Source organism: Salmo salar, chromosome 15 (assembly GCF_965601325.2).
Source record: "Salmo salar chromosome 15, fSalSal1, whole genome shotgun sequence".
Lineage (NCBI taxonomy): Eukaryota > Metazoa > Chordata > Actinopteri > Salmoniformes > Salmonidae > Salmo > Salmo salar.
Window position 1 is genome coordinate 110685998 of NC_138305.1, and position 19611 is coordinate 110705608.

The 19611-nt window shown below is 42.6% G+C and overlaps 1 protein-coding gene across 1 annotated transcript in view; it reads right to left on the reverse strand.

The window, feature by feature from the left end:
* The window catches only part of LOC106572946 (IQ motif and SEC7 domain-containing protein 1), a 44995-nt gene that overhangs the window by 3096 nt on the left and 22288 nt on the right, over window positions 1–19611 (reverse strand). Inside the window, exons 3-11 of the mRNA XM_045696519.2 lie at window positions 17197–17358; window positions 16214–16336; window positions 14960–15126; window positions 14481–14620; window positions 12526–12651; window positions 7299–7398; window positions 6197–6358; window positions 5489–5683; window positions 1291–1340 (exon numbers count right to left, since the gene is read on the reverse strand). Coding sequence (XP_045552475.2) covers window positions 1291–1340; window positions 5489–5683; window positions 6197–6358; window positions 7299–7398; window positions 12526–12651; window positions 14481–14620; window positions 14960–15126; window positions 16214–16336; window positions 17197–17358 — 1225 coding nt within the window. The remainder of the gene's footprint in view (window positions 1–1290; window positions 1341–5488; window positions 5684–6196; window positions 6359–7298; window positions 7399–12525; window positions 12652–14480; window positions 14621–14959; window positions 15127–16213; window positions 16337–17196; window positions 17359–19611) is intronic.

Consider the following 19611-nt stretch of genomic DNA (forward strand, 5'->3'; position numbering starts at 1 on the left):
AGAAGATAGGCGAGTCAGTAAAGTTTGTATTTGATCATTATGTGGATAGATCACACATACAGACATTGATGACAGGTGTTAAATAACAAAATTCACATGCAATTATCATAACATGTTCCATGCACAGCCTGTTAGGAAACATAAAAACAGACAACTTTACATCAATGAGTTTACAGTGTTGGGGAGTAGTGAACAACATATAGTTCAACTTGTAATTTAACTACATTTTGCAGTAGCTTGGTGGTAGTTGAACTAAATTCAAATCAAGGCAGGGATTAGCCATGTAGCGGTGTAGCTAACTACTGGAACTACATGCTACTGTTTTACCATGTAGCGGTGTAGCTATCTACACACTACTGTTTAACCATGTAGCGGTGTAGCTAACTACTGGAACTACACACTATTGTTTTACCATGTAGCGGTGTAGCTAACTACTGGAACTACACACTACTGTTTTACCATGTAGCGGTGTAGCTAACTACTGGAACTACACGCTACCGTTTTACCATGTAGCAGTGTAGCTATCTACACACTACTGTTTAACCATGTAGCGGTGTAGCTAACTACTGGAACTGCACACTACTGTTTTACCATGTAGCGGTGTAGCTAACTACTGGAACTACACACTACTGTTTTACCATGTAGCGGTGTAGCTAACTATTGGAACTGCACACTACTGTTTTACCATGTAGCGGTGTAGCTAACTACTGGAACTACACACTATTGTTTTTGCAAAAGTAAAATTAAGTATGGGTGAAATAGGCAAGAATTCCTTTCATTTTCTGCATTAGATGTGCCTAATTCTCATTTGAAACATAGTTGTTGTGTTTAATAGGCCACATTACACATTTTGTTAACATCTTACTATAGAGTCATCTGTTCTTGAATTTTGTGGTCTCTAACATTTCAAATTTAGATATTAACTTTAGTTAATAGTAAATCAGTTAATTATTAGTAATTAATTAGTAAATTCTTAAGGGAGGCATTAGTGTAGCTCAACTTCTTCCACTGTATAAGTAATTGGTAGCTTGGTCAACTACATTTTCAGAGTAGCTTCCCCAACACTGTGAGTTTATTGGAATTCAATTTTAGTGCAATCCTACCAGCAACTGGCGAGGCAATCACATGCATGTTAGGCCATTTCAATCCACAACCATATCAACCAGTAGTGAATAGTACCATGCAGGGTATTGAGAAACATCCAGAAGCATCATGCCATTTAATGGAGGGGGGGGGGGGTATGAGAGCCATCCGTCCGTCTCCCCCCCTCCCCGTCTATACCAGACTTACTTCCATGGTACTGTCCAAGGAGCCAACACTGTTCCGGCGGCCCCGCTTCCCTGCACCCAGCAAGGAATAAGAAAAGTCATATTTTGCTGTATCATGTAGCTGACCGGCTAGGGCCGTGTTGTTTCTGTATCAGTGGGAACTATTTCTCTGTAAACTACAGTACTCCTGTTGGACAGCAGGTGGAGACAAAGCACCACACATTAAACAGCTCCTGAGCGTTCTGGGTCTCTCTCTCTCTCTCTCTCTCTCTCTCTCTCTCTCTCTCTTTGTCTCTCTCTCTGTCTCTCTCTGTTTCTCTCTCTGTTTCTCTCTCTCGCCCTGATCACGATCTGTTCTATAATTAACCCTCACAGCACAGCAGGCCTTGGTTCTGCACTTGCTGAATGACTGTTTCAAACTGAAGAATCTGACAGGTTTGTTCTCCAAAATATCTTCACAATGTGACAAATTAGCTATTAAATATTTTACAGTGCCTTGCCAAAGTATTCATCCCCTCTCCGTTTTTTTTGTATTTGGTTGCATTACAACCTGTAATTTAAATGAATTTTTATTTGAATTTCATGTAATGGACATACGCAAAATAGTCCAAATTGGTGAAGTGAAATGAAAAAAATAACTTGTTTAAAAAAATTAACCAAAAAAAACCCCGTAAAAGTGGGGCGTGCATACAGTTGGAAGTTTACATACACCTTAGCCAAATACATTTAAACTCAGTTTTTCACAATTCCTGACAATTAATCCTACTAAAAATTCCCTGTTTTAGGTCAGTTAGGATCACCACTTTATTTTAAGAATGGGAAATGTCAGAATAATAGTAGAGAGAATGATTTATTTCAGCTTTTGTTTCTTTCATCACAATCCCAGTGGGTCAGAAGTTTACATACACTCAATTAGTATTTGGTAGCATTGCCTTTAAATTGTTTAACTTGGGTCAAATGTTTCGGGTAGCCTTCCACAAGCTTCCCACAATAAGTTGGGTGAATTTTGGCCCATTCCTCCTGACAGAGCTGGTGTAACTGAGACAGGTTTGTAGGCCTCCTTGCTCACACACACTTTTTCAGTTCTGCCCACAAATTTGCTATAGGATTGAGGTCAGGGCTTTGTGATGGCCACTCCAATACCTTGACTTTGTTGTCCTTATTAAGTCATTTTGCCACAACTTTGGAAGTATGCTTGGGGTCATTGTTCATTTGGAAGACCCATTTGCAACCAAGCTTTAACTTCCTGACTGATGTCTTGAGATGTTACTTCAATATATCCACATCATTTTCTTTCCTCATGATGCCATCTATTTTGTGAAGTGCACCAGTCCCTCCTGCAGCAAAGCACCCCACAACATGATGTTGCCACCCCCGTGCTTCATGGTTGGGATGGTGTTCTTCAGCTTGCAAGCCTCACCCTTTTTCCTCCAAACATAATGATGGTCATTATGGCCAAACAGTTATATTTTTGTTTCATCAGACCAGAGGACATTTCTCCAAAAAGTATGATCTTTGTCCCCATGTGCAGTTGCAAACCGTAGTCTGGCGCAGTGGCTTCTTCCTTGCTGAGTGGCCTATCAGGTTATGTCAATTTCGGACTTGTTTAACTATGGATATAGATACTTCTGAACCTGTTTCCTCCAGCATCTTCACAAGGTCCTTTGCTGTTGTTCTGGGATTGATTAGCACCTTTTGCACCAAAGTACATTCATCTCTAGGAGACAGAACACGTCTCCGTCCTGAGCGGTATGACAGCTGCGTGGTCCCACAGTGTTTATACTTGCGTACTATAGTTTGTACAGATGAACGTGGTACCTTCAGGCGTTTGGAAATTGCTCCCAAGGATGAAACAGACTTGTGGAGGTCTACAATGTTTTTCTGAGGTCTTGGCTGATTTCTTTTGATTTTCCCATGCTGTCTTGCAAAGAGGCACTGAGTTTGAAGGTAGGCCTTGAAATACATCCACAGGTACACCTCCAATTGACTCAACATGTTACATGTTAGTCATTTAGCAGACGCTCTTATCCAGAGCGACTTACAGTAGTGAATGCATACATTTCATACATTTTTTTTCTCTCCGTACTCAAATGATGTCAATTAGCCTATCAGAAGCTTCTAAAGCCATTACATAATTTTCTGGAATTTTCCAAGCTGTTTAAAGGCACAGTCAACTTAGTGTATGTAAACTTCTGACTCACTGGAATTGTGATACAGTGAATTATTAGTGAAATAATCTGTCTGTAAACAACTGTTGGAAAAATTACTTGTTTCATGCACAAATTAGATGTCCTAACCGACTTGCCAAAACTATAGTTTGTTAACAAGAAATTTGTGGAGTGGTTGAAAAACGAGTTTTAATGACTCCAACCTAAGTGTATGTAAACTTCCTACTTCAACTGTATGTATTCACCCCTTTGCTATGAAGCCCCTAAATAAGATTTGGTGCAACCAATTACCTTCAGAAGTCACATAATTTGTTAAATAAAGTCCACCTGTGTGTCACATGATCTGTCACATGATCTCAGTATATATACACCTGTTCTGAAAGGCCCCAGAGCCTGCAACACCATTAACATTTACATTACATTTAAGTCATTTAGCAGACGCTCTTATCCAGAGCGACTTACAAAATGGTGCATTCACCTTATGATATCCAGTGGAACAACCACTTTACAATAGTGCATCTAAATCTTTTAAGGGGGGGGTTAGAAGGATTACTTTATCCTATCCTAGGTATTCCTTAAAGAGGTGGGGTTTCAGGTGTCTCCGGAAGGTGGTGATTGACTCCGCTGTCCTGGCGTCGTGAGGGAGCTTGTTCCACATTAAGCAAGGGGCACCACCAAGCAAGCGGCATCATGAAGACCAAGGAGGGGACAACGTTGTGGAGAAGTACAGATCAGGGTTGGGTTATAAAAAAATATCAGAAACTTTGAACATCCCACGGAGCACCATTAAATCCATTATTTTAAAAATGGAAAGAATATGTCACCACAACAAACCTGCCAAGAGAGGGCCGACAACCAAAACTCACGGACCAGGCAAGGACGGCATTAATCAGAGAGGCAACAAAGAGACCAAAGAAATAACCCTGAAGGAGCTGCAAAGCTTCACAGTGGAGATTAGAGTATCTGTCCATAGGACCACTTTAAGCCGTACACTCCAGAGCTGGGCTTTATGGAAGAGTGGCCAGAAAAAAGCCATTGCTATTAGAAAAAAATAAGCAAACACATTTGGTGTTTGCCAAAAGGCATGTGGGAGACTTCCCAAACATATGGAAGAAGGTACTCTGGTCAGATGAGACTAAAATTGAGCGTTTTGCCCATCAAGGAAAACGCTATGTCTGGCACAAACCCAACACCTCTCATCACCCCGAGAATCCCATCCCCACAGTGAAGCATGGTGGTGTTAGCATCATGCTGTGGGGATGTTTTTCCATTGGCAGGGACTGGGAAACTGGTCAGAATTGAAGGAGTGATGGATGGAGCTAAATAAAGGGAAATTCTTGAGGGAAACCTGTTTCAGTTTTCCAGAGATTTGAGACTGGGACGGAGGTTCACCTTCCAGCAGGACAATGACCCTAAGCATACTGCTAAAGCAACACTTGAGTAGTTTAAGGTGAAACATTTAAATGTTTTGGAATGGCCTAGTCAAAGCCCAGACCTCAATCCAATTGAGAATCTGTGGTATGACTTAATGACTGCTGTATATCAGCGGAACCCATACAACTTGAAGGAGCTGAAGCAGTTTTGCCTTGAAGAATGGCCAAAAATCCCAGTGGCTAGACGAGCCAAGCTTATAGAGACATACCGCAAGAGACTTGCAGTTGTAATTTCTGCAAAAGGTGGCTCTACAAAGTATTGACTTGGGGGGGTGAATAGTTATGCAATTTCAAGTTTTCAGTTTTATTGTCTTAATTCTCATTTGTTTCACCTTCAAAGTGGTAGCCCTGTTGTGTAAATCAAATGACACAAACCCCCAAAAATCCATTTGAATTTCAGGTTGTAAGGCAACAAAATAGGAAAAATGCCAAGGGGGTGAATACTTTCGCAAGCCACTGTATATGTCTAGACCAGAGTTAAAATAAATGAGTAATTGAAAAGTTTGTGTATATTTTCAGAAAAGCATCTCATAAGGTTGTCTCAGTGACTGTATAAATAGGGTTGTTTACTGACCAGTGTGTCTGTCCAACGGATGAGGTAAAATCAGTGTGTGTGTACCTGTGTCTGATAGGTCTCTCAGTGATGAGCTGAGCGCGGTACGTTTGAGTCCGTCTGCGGAAGCATAGCTGTCATCCAGACTGGGTCGACCCAGAGTGCCATTCACCGCCTCGCCCTTCAAACCACCGCCCAGACCACCACCACCAGCCCCGCCCACAACAGGTCTCACCACCCCTTTCTGCTTCTCCAACTCCGCTGTAGAGGGGGAGGAGAGAGATATGGAGAGGGGGAGCAGAGAGATGGAGAGGGAGAGAGAGGGAAAGAAGTCAGTCGAGAATAAGAGTGTGAAGGGATTACTTAAAAGACATATGATTATCACAATATTTGTATATTAAACTATCCCTTTGTATTCCCCAATGGAACAATTAAGTATTCTATCTTGTATCGTAGCATGTTTACTCCATCTCCTGCACCTCAGTCTCTTTTAGTATATTATAAACTTGGTGATTTGTGACCTGAATTCTGATTGGCTGAAAGCCATGGTATATCAGACCGTATATCACAGGTATGACAAAACGTTTATTTTTACTGCTCTAATTGCGTTGGTAACCAGTTTATAATAGAAATAAGGCTCCTCGGGGGTTTGTGGTATACGTCCAATACTCTGTGTTGCGTCGAGCATAAAAACAGCCCTTAGACGTGGTATATTGGCCCGTATACCACACCTCCTCGGGCCTTATTGTTTAAGTATAGTATAGTTCTACTTACACTCCACCCTGTATTTCTCCATCTCCGTCACCTCAGTGATGCTCTCTCTCAGGTCGGAGGTAAAGCGTGTTCTGTCCTGCTGACTTGGAGCATTTAATACAATCAGAACCTTCCTCTCCCCGCCAGGATTGGCCGACGTCAGACGGATACCGTGGGGATAGTCTACAGGGGAGAGAGGAGACATACTGTACAGCTTTTGACATTATCGATCATAGTCTGCTGATGGAAAAAACGTATGTGTTATGGCTTTACACCCCCTGCTATATTGTGGATAAATAGTTACCTGTCTAACAGAACACAGAGGGTGTTCTTTAATGGAAGCCTCTCCAACAAAATCCAGGTAAAATCAGGAATTCCCCAGGGCAGCTGTCTAGGCCCCTTACTTTTTTCAATCTTTACTAACAACATGCCTCTGGCTTTGAGTAAAGCCAGTTTGTCTATGTATGCAGACTCAACACTATACATGTCAGCTACTACAGTGACTGAAATTACTTTACGAAGAGCTGCAGTTCATTTCAGAATGGGTGACAAGGAATAAGTTAGTCCTAAATATTTAAACTTGTATTTGGGACAAATCATTCACTAAACCCTAAACCTGATCACTACTGTTGTGTGGTCAGTTGCCACAAAGTGGGACTTAGGAAAATTGAAAATGACCTCCTCTATTGTGATCTGATCAACTAATGTATACTGTGACGTATTTATATGATAGATAGATAGATAGATAGATAGATAGATAGATAGATAGATAGATAGATAGATAGATAGATAGATAGATAGATAGATAGATAGATAGATAGATAGATAGATAGATAGATAGATAGATAGATAGATAGATAGATAGATAGATAGATAGATAGATAGATAGATAGATAGATAGATAGATAGATAGATAGATAGATAGATAGATAGATAGATAGATAGATAGATATGGAGAATCAGGATGTAGTATTGGAATATGTGGACCTGCATCTCAACCCGTCCCCACACACACACACACACACACACACACACACACACACACACACACACACACACACACACACACACACACACACACACACACACACACACACACACACACACACACACAGATACTTACACTGGTTCTGGAACATGTGGACCTGCATCTCGACCAGGGGGAAGGACTGTCTGAAACTATATGTTACAGAGGTCTTCTTCTTCTGGAAGATCTTGGTTATCTATAGGGGAGAGAAGAGGAATGACATGTCTCTTTATGTTTACCTGCCCGTCCATTCTGATTTGCTCTGCAGGCTAGAGGGCGCGACCGTGGAAACACTGTGCTTGATATAGGCCAGAGGGCGTGACCATGGAAACACTGTGCTTAATCATTTTTTATTTCACCTTTATTTAACCAGGTAGGCAAGTTGAGAACAAGTTCTCATTTACAATTGTGACCTGGCCAAGATAAAGCAAAGCAGTTTGACACATACAACAACACAGTGTTACACATGGAGTAAAACAAACATACAGTCAATAATATAGTAGAAAAATAAGTCTATATACAAAGTGAGCAAATGAGGTGAGATAAGGGAGGTAAAGGCAAAAAAGGCCATGGTGGCGAAGTAAATACAATATAGCAAGTAAAACACTGGAATAGTAGATTTGCAGTGGAAGAAAGTGCAAAGGCGCAAAGGAGCAAAATAAATAAATACAGTGGGGGAAAAAGTATTTGATCCCCTGCTGATTTTGTACGTTTGCCCACTGACAAAGAAAGGATCAGTCTATAATTTTAATGGTAGGTTTATTTGAACAGTGAGAGACAGAATAACAACTAAAAAATCCAGAAAAACGCATGTCAAAAATGTTATAAATTGATTTGCATTTTAATGAGGGAAATAAGTATTTGACCCCCTCTCAATCAGAAAGATTTCTGGCTCCCAGGTGTCTTTTATACAAGTAACGAGCTGAGATTAGGAGCACACTCTTAAAGGGAGTGCTCCTAATCGCAGCTTGTTACCTGTAAAAAAGACACCTGTCCACAGAAGCAATCAATCAATCAGATTCCAAACTCTCCACCATGGCCAAGACCAAAGAGCTCTCCAAGGATGTCAGGGACAAGATTGTAGACCTACACAAGGCTGGAATGGGCTACAAGACCATCGCCAAGCAGCTTGGTGAGAAGGTGACAACATTTGGTGCGATTATTCGCAAATGGAAGAAACACAAAATAACTGTCAATCTCCGTCAGCCTGGGGCTCCATGCAAGATCTCACCTCGTGGAGTTGCAATGATCATGAGAACGGTGAGGAATCAGCCCAGAACTACACGGGAGGATCTTGTCAATGATCTCAAGGCAGCTGGGACCATAGTCACAAAGAAAACAATTGGTAACACACTACGCCATGAAGGACTGAAATCCTGCAGCGCCCGCTAGGTCCCCCTGCTCAAGAATACATATACATGCCCATCTGAAGTTTGCCAATGAACATCTGAATGACTCAGAGGACAACTGGTGAAAGTGTTGTGGTCAGATGAGACCAAAATGGAGCTCTTTGACATCAACTCAACTCGCCGTGTTTGGAGGAGGAGGAATGCTGCCTATGACCCCAAGAACACCATCTCCACCGTCAAACATGGAGGTGGAAACATTATGCTTTGGGGGTGTTTTTCTGCTAAGGGGACAGGACAACTTCACCGCATCATTTGACGAGGCCATGTACTGTCAAATCTTGGGTGAGAACCAGTTCCCTCAGCCAGGGCATTGAAAATGGGTCGTGGATGGGTATTCCAGCATGACAATGACCCAAAACACACGGCCAAGGCAACAAAGGAGTGGCTCAAGAAGAAGCACTTCAGGTCCTGGAGTGGCCTAGCCAGTCTCCAGACCTTAATCCCACAGAAAATCTGTGGAGGGAGCTGAAGGTTCGAGTTGCCAAACGTCAGCCTCGAAACCTTAATGACTTGGAGAAGATCTGCAAAGAGGAGTGGGACAAAATCCCTCCTGAGATGTGTGCAAACCTGGTGGCAAACTACAAGAAACGTCTGACCTCTGTGATTGCCAACAAGGGTTTTGCCACCAAGTACTAAGTCATGTTTTGCAGAGGGGTCAAATACTTATTTCCCTCATTAAAATGCAAATCCTTTTATAACATTTTTGACATGCGTTTCTCTGGATTATTTTGTTGTTATTCTGTCTCTCACTGTTCAAATAAACCTACTATTAAAATTATAGACTGATCATTTCTTTGTAAGTGGGCAAACGTACAAAATCAGCAGGGGATCAAATACTTTTTTCCCCCACTGTAAATAAATACAGTAGGGGAAGAGGTAGTTGTTTGGGCTAAATTATCGATGGTCTATGTACAGGTGCAGTAATATGTGAGCTGCTCTGACAGCTGGTGCTTAAAGCTAGTGAGGGAGATAAGTGTTTCCAGTTTTAGAGATTTTTGTAGTTCATTCCAGTCATTGGCAGCAGAGAACTGGAAGGAGAGGCGGCCGAAGGAGGAATTGGCTTTGGGGGTGACCATAGAAATATACCTGCTGGAGTGCGTGCTGCAGATGGGTGCTGCTATGGTGACCAGCGAGCTGAGATAAGGGGGAACTTTACCTAGCAGGGTCTTGTAGATGACCTGGAGCCAGTGGGTTTGGCGACCAGTATGAAGCGAGGGCCAGCCAACGAGAGCGTACAGGTCGCAGTGGTGGGTAGTACATGGGGCGGCATTGGTGACAAAACGGATGGCACTGTGATAGACTGCATCCAATTTATTGATTAGGGTATTGGAGGCTATTTTGTAAATTACATCGCCGAAGTCGAGGATCGGTAGGATGGTCAGTTTTACGAGGGTATGTTTGGCAGCATGAGTGAAAGATGCTTTGTTGCGAAATAGGAAGCCGATTCTAGATTTAACTTTGGATTGGAGATGTTTGATGTGAGTCTGGAAGGGGAGTTTACAGTCTAACCAGACACCTAGGTATTTGTAGTTGTCCACATATTCTAAGTCAGAACCGTCCAGAGTAGTGATGCTGGACGGGCGGGCAGGTGCAGGCAGCGATTGGTTGAAGAGCATGCGTTTAGTTTAACTTGTATTTAAGAGCAGTTGGAGGCCACGGAAGGAGAGTTGTATGGCATTGAAGCTCGTCTGGAGGGTAGTTAACACAGTGTCCAAAGAAGGGCCAGAAGTATACAGAATGGTGTCATCTGCGTAGAGGTGGATCAGAGACTCACCAGCAGCAAGAGCAACATCATTGATGTATACAGAGAAAAGAGTCGGCCCAAGAATTGAACCCTGTGGCACCCCCATAGAGACTGCCAGAGGCCCGGACAACAGGCCCTCTGATTTGACACACTGAACTCTATCTGAGAAGTAGTTGGTGAACCAGGCGTGGCAATCATTTGAGAAACCAAGGCTATTGAGTCTGCCGATGAGGATGTGGTGATTGGCAGAGTCGAAAGCCTTGGCCACGTGAATGAATACGGCTGCACAGCATTGTTTCTTATCGATGGCGGTTAAGATATCGTTTAGGACCTTGAGCGTGGCTGAGGTGCACCCATGACCAGCTCTGAAACCAGATTGCATAGCGGAGAAGGTGCGGTGGGATTCAAAATGGTCGGTAATCTGTTTGTTGACTTGGATTTCGAAGACTTTAGAAAGGCAGGGTAGGATAGATATTGGTCTGTAGCAGTTTGGGTCAAGAGTGGCCCCCCCTTTGAAGAGGGGGATGACCGCAGCTGCTTTCCAATCTTTGGGAATCTCAGACGACACGAAAGAGAGGTTGAACAGGCTAGTAATAGGGGTTGCAACAATTTCGGCAGATAATTTTAGAAAGAAAGGGTCCAGATTGTCTAGCCCCGGTGATTTGTAGGGGTCCAGATTTTGCAGCTCTTTCAGAACATCAGCTGACTGGATTTGGGAGAAGGAGAAATGGGGAAGGCTTGGGCGAGTTGCTGTGGGGGGTGCAGTGCTGTTGACCGGGGTATGGGTAGCCAGGTGGAAAGCATGGCCAGCCGTAGAAAAATGCTTATTGAAATTTTCAATTATAGTGGATTCATCAGTTTCCTATCCTCAGTGCAGTGGGCAGCTGGGAGGAGGTGCTCTTATTCTCCAAGGACTTTACAGTGTCCCAGAACTTTTTTGAGTTTGTGTTGCAGGAAGTAAATGTATGTTTGAAAAAGCTAGCCTTGGCTTTTCTAACTGCCTGTGTATATTGGTTTCTAACTTCCCTGAAAAGTTGCATATCACGGGGGCTGTTCGATGCTAATGCGTGACCGTGGAAACACAGTGCTTGATATAAACCAGAGGGCGTGACCGTGGAAACACTGTGCTTGATATAGGCCAGAGGGCGTGACCGTGGAAACACTGTGCTTGATATAGGCCAGAGGGCGTGACCGTGGAAACACTGTGCTTGATATAGGCCAGAGGGCGTGACCGTGGAAACACTGTGCTTGATATAGGCCAGAGGGCGTGACCGTGGAAACACTGTGCTTGATATAGGCCAGAGGGCGTGATCGTGGAAACACTGTGCTTGATATAAACCAGAGGGCGTGACCGTGGAAACACTGTGCTTGATATAGGCCAGAGGACGTGACCGTGGAAACACTGTGCTTGATATAGGCCAGAGGGCGTGACCGTGGAAACACTGTGCTTGATATAGGCCAGAGGGCGTGACCGTGGAAACACTGTGCTTGATATAAACCAGAGGGCGTGACCGTGGAAACACTGTGCTTGATATAGGCCAGAGGGCGTGACCGTGGAAACACTGTGCTTGATATAAACCAGAGGGCGTGACCGTGGAAACACTGTGCTTGATATAGGCCAGAGGGCGTGACCGTGGAAACACTGTGCTTGATATAGGCCAGAGGGCGTGACCGTGGAAACACTGTGCTTGATATAGGCCAGAGGGCGTGACCGTGGAAACACTGTGCTTGATATAAACCAGAGGGCGTGACCGTGGAAACACTGTGCTTGATATAGGCCAGAGGGCGTGACCGTGGAAACACTGTGCTTGATATAGGCCAGAGGGCGTGACCGTGGAAACACTGTGCTTGATATAGCTTGGAATCTGGGCTTTTGTGATGACTCTGGTACTATTACGAGAATATTCCAGGTCTTTTCCAGTACTATTCCAGTACTATTCCAGGTCTATTCCAGTACTATTCCAGGACTATTCCAGGACTATTCTCAGACCATTGTTTTAGCTAACTCAGGCGAACAGAACATGTTTGATATGTATATGACTCAGATCTGTAGGGTACAGATATTAAAAGGTGAGTCTATATTGTAGAGCCGTAAAGAAAAACTCTGAACAGGCTGGTGAGTCTATATGGTACAGACATAACACTCCCAGGGCACACAGGTGAGTCTTACCACAAGCAGGTCATTGAAGAGGAAGACTTCTCTCTGGTGGACTCCAGTCCTCTGGCTTCTGTTTGGGTCAGGCACCTCGTACAGCTGACAGCAACACACCAATCTGCGGTGTGGCAGCGAGAGCACCTACACACAAATTATTATTAATATTCACAGAGACAGAACCTGGCAGACAGAACCTGGCAGACAGAACCTGACTGACAGAACCTGGCAGACAGAACCTGGCAGACAGAACCTGGCAGACAGAACCTGACAGACAGAACCTGGCAGACAGAACCTGGCAGACAGAACCTCTACACACAGCAGATTCAAAGTTTACATACTGTATATCAGGTCGATTATCATTCTACTGAATATGGGCTGTTTTCTACTGAACATGGGCTGTTTTCTACTGAACATGGGCTGTTTTCTACTGAACATGGGCTGTTTTCTACTGAACATGGGCTGTTTTCTACTGAATATGGGCTGTTTTCTACTGAACATGGGCTGTTTTCTACTGAACATGGGCTGTTTTCTACTGAACATGGGCTGTTTTCCCCACAGGATAGAGTTTTCTTTCTATTAATTTCAGAAGTAACATATATTGTCTTATTGTTTTATTTAACCTAAATTTAACTAGGTAAGTCCGGCCAAACCCGGACGATGCTGGGCCAATTATGCGCCGCCTTATGCGACTTCAAATCACGGCCGGATGTGAAACAGCCTGGATCTAACGTATTTTCTTATATTTATATTATAACTTTATTTAAAATATATTTCACTTATATTCTTATATTTTCTAACCTATTTAACTTACACTATAAATACAAAATGACCATAGGGGGATCAGCAGCATGATCATTGAGGGGGTGTGGGGACCAGATGAAATAAAAACACTAATATACACTATATATACAAAAGTATGTGGACACCCCTTCAAATTAGTGGATTTGGCTATTTTAGCCACACCCGTTGTTGACAGGTGTATAAAATCGAGCACATAGACATGCAATCTCCATAGACAAACATTGGCAGTAGAATGGCCTTACTGAAGAGCTCAGTGACTTTCAACGTGGCACCATGATAGGATTACAGAATGCGACCGCCGAGTGCTGAAGCCCGTAGCTCGGAAAAATCATCTGTCCTTGGTTGCAACACTCACTACCGATTTCTAAACTGCCTCTGGAAGCAACGTCGATTAGCTGCACACAAGCCTAAGATTACAATGTGCAATAACAAGCTTTGGCTAGAGTTGTGTAAAGCTCACCGCCATTGGAGCAGTGGAAAAGTGTTCTCTGGAGTGATGAATCACACTTCACCATCTGGCAGTCCTACAGACAAATCTGGGTTTGGCGGATGCCAGGAGAACGCTACCTGCCCCAATGCATAGTGCCAACTGTAAAGTTTGGTGGAGGAGGAATAATGGTCTGGGGCTGTTTTTCATTGTTCGGGCTAGGCCCCTTAGCTTTAGTGAAGGGAAATCTTAATGCTACAGCATACAATGACATTCTAGATGATTCTGTACTTCCAACGCTGTGTCAACAGTTTCGGGTAGACTGTTTCCTGTTTCAGCATGACAATGCCCCACGCACAAAGGTCCATACAGAAATGGTTTGTCGAGATCGGTGTGGAAGAACTTGACTGGTCTGCGCAATGCCCTGACCTCAACCCCATTGAACAGCTTTGGGATGAATTGGAACACCGACTGCGAGCCAGTCCTAATCACCCAAAATCAGTGCCCGACCTCACTAAGTCCCCGCAGCAATGTTCCAACATCTAGTGGAAAGCCTTCCCAGAAGAGTGGAGGTCTGTTATAGCAGTAAAAGGAGGGGGGGGACCAACTCCATATTAATACCCATGATTTTGAAAGGAGATGTTCGACAAGCAGGTATCCACACACATTTGGTCATGTAGTGTATATTCTGAGGCTGAGCAGGTAGTGACCGTAGACAGGTTAATACTGTATGCAGACTTACGGGCTTCTTGCCGACTACCACCCTCTCCACAGCCTGTACTTGAGACACGTGGTCATCGTTGGTGCGTAGCTCCCACTTCTCTATCCTATGGTAGATCCCTATTAACAGGTCTCTGGGAATGTCCTGGCCATTATCCACTCCTGGGAAACATTAACATCCATAGGGGAAAGTGTGTTAGTAAAGAGAGAAACCAAAGAAAAAAAGGGACATACAAACGTTACTATACAGATTCCATCCAAATAATATGGGGAGAAAAAGGGAGAGATAAAGAGGAATGGAGATAACTGAGATAACAACAGATAGAGGGCAAATAAATGAAGATAAATAGATGTAGTACACCTGTTTGTTTTGAGGAGTCCAGAATGAACTGGTAAAAAAACAAACAAAAAAATAAACTGGTCTCCTCATTACATCAGGTAGAGAAACAACCCCAAACCGCCATCTCAAAAAAAACAGTCAACAATCAGCATCTTCCTCACCTCTGAGGTTTTTGATGAAGTCCTCCAGCTTCATCTTCTTCTCTGGCTTGACGTTAGGAGAGTACATGTCTGTGTTGAGGAGGATGATGGCAAAAGCCAGGATGAAGATGGTGTCGGGGTTCTGGAACTGTCGGATCAGCACCGGGTTACACACACAGTACCGCTGACTGGATGGGGGGGGGGGGGGGGGGGAGGAGAGGGAGCGAGGTAGAGAGAGAAGAGAGAGAGGGAGAGAGAGGGAGAGAGGGAGACATAATTCAGATATATCCAAAAATAAAATGTCAATACAATATAACATAGAAAATGCACATAAGTCCATAAGTCAGCACATCAAATCAAATCAAAGTTATTTTTGTCACATGCGCCGAATACAGCAGTGAAATGTTTACTTACAAGCCCTTAACCAACAACGCAGTTTTAAGATAAAAAAAGAAAGAAAAAAGTAAGAGATAAGAATAAGAACTAATTAAAGAGCAACAGTAAAATAACAATAGCGGGGCTATTGTGAATAAGTCCATAATTCAGCACAATAAGTCCATAAGTCAGCACAATAAGTCCATAAGGTAGCACAATAAGTCCATAAGGTAGCACAATAAGTCCATAAGTCAGCACAATAAGTCCATAAGTTAGCAAATAGAAGTCCATAAGTCAGCACAATAAGTCCATAAGGTAGCACAATAAGTCCATAAGTTAGCAAATAGAAGTCCATAAGTCAGCACAATAAGTCCATTAGTCAGCAAATAAAAGTCCATAAATCAGCAAATAAAAGTCCATAAGTTAGCAAATAAAAGTCCATAAGTCGGTACAAAAGGCTGCAAGTCCTGGTACAAAAACTGCAGCCGTGGTTTTAAAAGTCCAGTATAAAATGTAATTAAGTCCAAGTATCTGAAGGCCTCATCTCATTTTCTCCACTTTCTGGGCTCTAACCAGTGATGTATTTGATATTATAAACCGGGTGGTTCGAGCCCTGATTGCTGATTGGCTGAAAGACGTGATATATCAGACCGTATACCATGGGTATGACAACAACAAAAACATTTTTTACTGATCTAATTATGTTGGTAACCAGTTTATAATAGCAATAAGGCACCTTGAGGGTTTGTGGTATATCGCCAATATATCACGGCTAGGGGCTGTATCCAGGCTGTATACTTTGCTTTGCTTCTTGCTTAAGAACAGCCCTTACACATGGTATATTGGCCATATACCACACTTCCTCTCTTTTTTTTGTTTGTTGCTTAACTATATTCTCACCTGAAAGCCTCGATCAGTCTCTCCACCTTCTGGGCCTCCCCTTGGACTTTAATCTGAGCCTGGAACTTCCTGAGGGCATCATCCAGATCCATCCCTGAGAAGTCCAACTCATCTACCACACAACTGGACAGAGAGAGGAGAGAGGATTAACCCTAAACCTTAACCTAAACTTAAACCTGGACAGGGAGAAGAGAAAGGATTAAACCCTAAACATAAACCTAAACCTGGACAGGGAGAAGAGAGAGTCAGAGAGGATTAAACCCTAAACTTTAACCTAAACTTAAACCTGGACAGGGAGAAGAGAGAGTCAGAGAGGATTAAACCCTAAACCTAAACCTTAACCTAAACTTAAACCTGGACAGGGAGAAGAGAAAGGATTAAACCCTAAACATAAACCTAAACCTGGACAGGGAGAAGAGAGAGTCAGAGAGGATTAAACCCTAAACTTTAACCTAAACTTAAACCTGGACAGGGAGAAGAGAGAGTCAGAGAGGATTAAACCCTAAACCTAAACCTTAACCTAAACTTAAACCTGGACAGGGAGAAGAGAGAGTCAGAGAGGATTAAACCCTAAACCTAAACCTTAACCTAAACTTAAACCTGGACAGGGACAAGAGAGAGTCAGAGAGGATTAAACCCTAAACCTAAACTTAAACCTGGACAGGGAGAAGAGAGAGGAGAGAGTCAGAGAGGATTAACCCTAAACCTAAACCTAAACTTAAACCTGGACAGGGAGAAGAGAGAGGAGAGAGATTAGAGGTAAAGGATGAGAAAGAGATTAGAAACGAGTAATCAAAAAATCTATTTAATAATAATAAAGTGACATTTCTAAGCATATAATGTTCTTTATGTTCATTGTATAAGTATAAATCAATCAATAATTTATTCAGTCAATCAGTCAGTCAAATAATACTCTTCAGTTTGTAGGTCAATCTCATTGTAGAGCCCCAAAACATCTAATAATCTATTGATTAGCTACTCACTCCAGTACGTCCTTGTTGAACTGTTTCTGTCTGCAGCCCAGGAACTCTCCTATCATCTGTCTGCTCAGTCCTTTCCTCTCCAGGATGAAGCGGGCGATGCCTACCGGTGTGTCCGATACGAAGCCTCTCTCTATCAGGTACTGTATACCCTTCTCTGGCTTCCTGCATCGAGGGAGAGACACAGAGAGGGAGAGACACAGAGAGGGAGAGACACAGAGAGGGAGAGACACAGAGAGGGAGAGACACGGAGAGGGAGAGACACAGAGAGGGAGAGACACAGAGAGAAACAGGAATTATTATAAAATACATGCCACTTACAGGTAAACTCCGCGATATGACATAGATGCAAAAAGTAAACAGCATAGTAGGTCAAGTTCCACAACAACTAAGAGCTTTGAAGAGGGATGCTCAACATCTCCGCTGTATCGGTCCCGGGGCTGTACCGCATTGTAAGAGCGTGAAGCGAACTCATGCACATGCACAGATACTGAGCAAAGTCTGACATCTCGCACATTGTAATATATGCAGCGCTGCACGTGGCAATATCATACCTTAAAACTTCTTATGGATGAGTGGCAGTATTGAGTAGCTTGGATGAATAAGGTGCCCAGAGTAAACTGCCTGCAACTCAGGCCCAGAAGCTAAGATATGCATATTATTAGTAGATTTGGATAGAAAACACTCTGAAGTTTCTAAATCTGTTTGAATGATGTCTGTGAGTATAACAGAACTCATATGGCAGGCAACAACCTGAGAAATAAATCCAACCAGGAAGTGGGAAATTTGAGGTTTGTAGTTTTTCTAGTCTTGGCCTATCCAAACTACAATGTCTGTGGGGTCATTTTGCACTTCCTAAGGCTTCCACTAGATGTCAACAGTCATTAGAACCTTGTTTGAGGCTTCTACTGTGAAGTGAGGGAGAATAAGAGCTGATTGAGTGAGAGGAGGGCATGAGCTTCAGACATGCGTGCACCCGTGAGAGGTAGCTGAGTTCCATTGCATTTCTAAAGACAAAGGAATTCTCCGATTGAAACCTTATTGCAGATTTATGATAAAAACATCCTAAAGATTGATTCTATACATCGTTTGACATGTTTCTACGAACTGTAATGTCATTTTTGGAGTTTTCGTCTGGCCTGCGCGTCGTGAATTTGGATTTGTGAACTGAAGGCGCGAACAAAAAGGAGGTATTTGGACATAAAGGATGGACTTTATCGAACAAAACAAACATTTATTGTTGAACTGGGATTCCTGGGAGTGCATTCTGATGATGATCATCAAAGGTAAGTGAATATTTATAATGCTATTTCTGACTTCTGTTGACTCCAACATGGCGGATATATGTATGGCTTGTTTTTGTGTCTGAGCGCCGTACTCAGATTATTGCATGGTGTGCTTTTTCGGTAAAGCTTTTTTGAAATCTGACACAGCGGTTGCATTAAGGAGAAGTTTATCTAAAGTTCCATGCATAACAATTGTATTTTCATTAAAATTTATGATGAGTATTTCTGTAAATTGTTGTGGCTCTCTGCAAAATCGCAGGCTGTTTTGGAAGAAAAACATTACTGAACGTAACGCGCCAATGTAAACTGAGATTTTTGGATATAAATATGAACTTTATCGAACAAAACATACATGTATTGTGTAACATAAAGTCCTATGAGTGCCATCTGATGAAGATCATCAAAGGTCAGTGATTCATTTTATCTCTATTTCTGCTTTTTGTGACTCCTCTCTTTGGCTGGAAAAATGGCTGTGTTTTTCTGTGACTAGTTGCTGACCTAACATAATCGTTTGGTGTGCTTTCGCTGTAAAGCATTTTGAAATCGGACACTGTGGTGGGATTAACAACAAGTGTATCTTTAAAATGATGTAAAATACTTGTATGTTTGAGGAATTTTAATTATGAGATTTCTGTTGTTTGAATTTGGCGCCCTGCACTTTCACTGGCTGTTGTCATATCGATCCCGTTAACGGGATTCCAGCCATAAGAAGTTTTAAGAGGTTAACAGACACTTTTATTCAGTGACTTAAAGTGGAATTGATGGCATTTTAGCAACATGAAATCTTGTTAAAATCTGTTCACATACACCCCCAGAAAGAATATTACACTTTTTTTTCTGACATGCGAGCACTTATAGTACATATGTTCACGTTTTCATTAATTCATAGAATGTTTACGGAATGACGTAGAGTAAGGCATTTGTGAAGATTCTAGAGCACTATAGAGTGGAAAAGCGAACCATGTCTTTGGACAATTAATAGACACTGCAGGAAATAAAGCCTATTAAAAACATCTTTCTCTTCCAGGACCGGAGTCTACGCAGACCGGTGCACCATAGCCAATCAGAGCTACAGTAGGCCTATATGCAAGTAAGCAATTTGCCACAAGGGCCGGCCATCCTTCACTTTGAA